General features: G+C 38.4%; 1 protein-coding gene across 1 annotated transcript; it reads right to left on the bottom strand.

Annotated features, from left to right (window-relative positions):
- Window positions 1-1,507: 1,507 nt before the first annotated feature.
- Window positions 1,508-2,302, bottom strand: NP15.6 (NADH dehydrogenase [ubiquinone] 1 beta subcomplex subunit NP15.6). Its single transcript, XM_065226598.1, has one exon. It carries the CDS (start codon window positions 2,212-2,214, stop codon window positions 1,744-1,746), a length of 471 nt encoding a protein of 156 aa, XP_065082670.1. The 5' UTR covers window positions 2,215-2,302; the 3' UTR covers window positions 1,508-1,743.
- Window positions 2,303-2,873: the final 571 nt, after the last annotated feature.

Below are 2,873 nucleotides of genomic sequence, written 5' to 3'. Positions count from 1 at the left end.
CGATTCAAATTGCAGCGATCCCATCTGTCAAACCCATAGAAATTTTTTATCTAGATAAAAATAATTTGTTCGAAATAGATTAGACACGAACCAACTCATAAATTTTGTACGCGTTTTCGTGGCTAGGATAAATATTTTCCGCGAACACGGCGACAGATGTCAGTTGTGTTCTTTGATCAGAAATTTCTTTGTAATTTGTATGATCATTCATGTCGGTTTATCGGTGACTACTATATGAGATTTACTCAAATTTGGGTTATTGGGCTAAACTCGGGAATTGAGGGAAAAGTACTTAATTTTGAGTAGTTTTTCATCTCCGTGCATATCTCGATATGTGACGACTTTTTTCAATGTGCCTATGGTTATCTCGGTCCCTTCAAGCGGTATAGCAGGCTAATCTTGTTCCAGTGAGCGAATTGTAAGGAAATACCAGAGAGAGTTCTAAGACGAACTCTGACGTAATTTTGAGATGATTCTATGAAAATTCATGAAAAAATCATAAGAGATGAACTAGCCTCAGGCTAAAAATCTCTAAAATAAAGAAAAAAAAAAAAAAAAAAAATGAAAAAATCATAAAGAAGTCTTGTGAAGAACTCCAAGAGTATCAAGATGATTCACACATAGACATTGTTTTCGAGATCACAGAAGAAAAAAATTAAAAAAATCTGAGACTTTGAAATTTACTATTTGATATCTCATGCTTAGAAAAGTTCTCTTGATTCTGGATTTAGGAAAATATAAGCTTCAAGATTAGGGGACCTTTTTTTACATTCGAAGCTTATAAAATGTGAGTCACCAGACCAATATTCCGAGCTTGGAAAAGTATCCAAGATTCTGGACTATCAGAACCATTCAAGATTCAAAACTATGTGAAATATTCGAATAGCATATTTTTCCACGTATTTTAAGTAAAGGTTTCTTTGATAATCTGGAAATTTTCCATTGATGTCCTCCTGGAAGCCTGGAAAACTCAGGGAATTTTATTTAGCATAATGAGTAGTCACGTGGAACAATTAAACTTCTGAGTTTTTTAATCCCACAATTTGTAAATGTATCTTTGACCTTTTTAATTAATTAATTTAAGTTAACTTATTTTTAAATTAACTAATTTAAAAAAAATGCTGTCGTCAATTTATCAGCCGAATAACCTCGTTGATTATCCGCAAAAAGCTTCAATGTTTCTTCAAAACACGTTTTGAAATTTATACATCAAAAAAATAATTTCGAACAATTTGCTGCAATTTGTTCAACGTTGATAAATCGATCTGTTCCGTCACTCCTATATATTTTTAGTAGATTGTATGTGATCATGTAATTTCATGGTTGAGGACTCATGAATACGATTAAAGATTTACACAATCCACAAAATGCACTTATAGCAAACATTCCGCTCTACAAGGCTGTCATCAACATTTTGTTGTTTACCATTGTGAAGCACGTACCAGCATCTTGCCTAAAATCTGAACAACATCATAGAAAGCAATAGTTACCTCATTTCGGAAATCCTAATCATTTTTTTTTATTGAACCAATCATTAATCGCTCTGCTACCTTCGGCCAGTATGTCGCACTCGCAGGCGTCGTTACGTTGCCGCAATATATTCTATTGAACTTAGTATATACAAGCACTGATGATGTTTTGGTTACCCTGCTGCTTGCGGGCATTAGTTATGTAATCCTCGGTCGACGGCAAAACGGGCAGAAGAAAAATAAAAATCCGCACTCTCAACCACATTTGCGCCTCTTAGATAATGATCGCGGTTTTGCCCAGCTCCTCGTCGGACGGCAGGACGATCTGGGAAGGATCGACGAAATCCTTGCTGATGGGTTCCAATCCGGCAGCTTCGCGACGTCTCAACTCCAGATATGCCTCCCGCTGGGCCCAGTCCTGCAGCTGTGGGTCCGGCAGGTATGCCCAGTAGAACGTTCCCAGCACCAGGCAGAAGGTAACGGTGAACAGGAACGTCGAGTGCATCGAATTCTGATCTTCCTTTTCAGTTTTGTAATCGAATCCATAGCTTACCCAATTCTTGTTGGTGGCAGCAGCGGCGGCGGCAGGTTCGGCGGGTTTCGCTGCAGCCTTCTTGCTCAGGTCCACGGTGGCCGCATCGCGATTCTTTTGGGATGAGGAAATGAGCCGGGCGTTGCGGGCCGAATGTTGGATCAGATTACGCACCAACAGGGCGCTGCTGTTCAACCGGATCAGGCCGGACATTTTCGACAAAACGAGGATTTTTCGTACGAAACTTGCGGAACCGACGGAAAATAAGCGATTATTTTTTTTCTTCCTATATTTGACAGCAGTAGTCAAAGGAACTGTCACGTTTTGACGTCTGGCGGATTACTGCCGAAAATGATCTAATGCCACCGACTTGAGAACCATGAGAAAGATGAGGAACTGCTGGAGTCCATTTAGCATAATATTTAAGATTTCCCCTACCCGATGTAGCTGTTGTGTTGCGTGGGTGTACTTCGAGTAGCGAGTAAAGGGCCCACAAACCATTTGTTTACAAATGGCTTTTGCGCCGTTTTCAAATGTTAGTACTGATATCATATTATGTCCTTGAACTCGTGACTTTGGCGTCCCGCATAAGCGAGAACCATAAATTGACCTTACCTAAAATGGTTATAAATTGTTTATAATCCCTGCTAAACTTCAACTGAAATGGTTATGGAACTTTACATGAACGTTTAATGATAAAATTTTAACCTTAAGTATTATAGTTTTTTGGAAGTGGACCTTACAAGTAATGGGTTGTTAAGAACCATTACCATTCAAAATTCTTGTTTTCTCCATACATTTTCGCAAAGAAAACTATACTAAAACCTTTTAACTTATGGTTTGAGAACATTAATGGTAATGGTTATGGTAAG

The sequence above is a fragment of the Ochlerotatus camptorhynchus genome, unplaced genomic scaffold, assembly GCF_037179485.1.
Source record: "Ochlerotatus camptorhynchus isolate MF236.1 unplaced genomic scaffold, CSIRO-AGI_Acam_v1.1 ptg000257l, whole genome shotgun sequence".
Classification (NCBI taxonomy): domain Eukaryota; kingdom Metazoa; phylum Arthropoda; class Insecta; order Diptera; family Culicidae; genus Ochlerotatus; species Ochlerotatus camptorhynchus.
The sequence above is the reverse complement of the archived record's forward strand: the minus strand, read 5'-3'. Positions and strand labels throughout refer to the sequence as shown.

Bases quoted from the DNA above. Each gene is read 5' to 3' on its own strand.
- NP15.6 (XM_065226598.1), bottom strand. From the start codon at position 2,214: ATGTCCGGCCTGATCCGGTTGAACAGCAGCGCCCTGTTGGTGCGTAAT.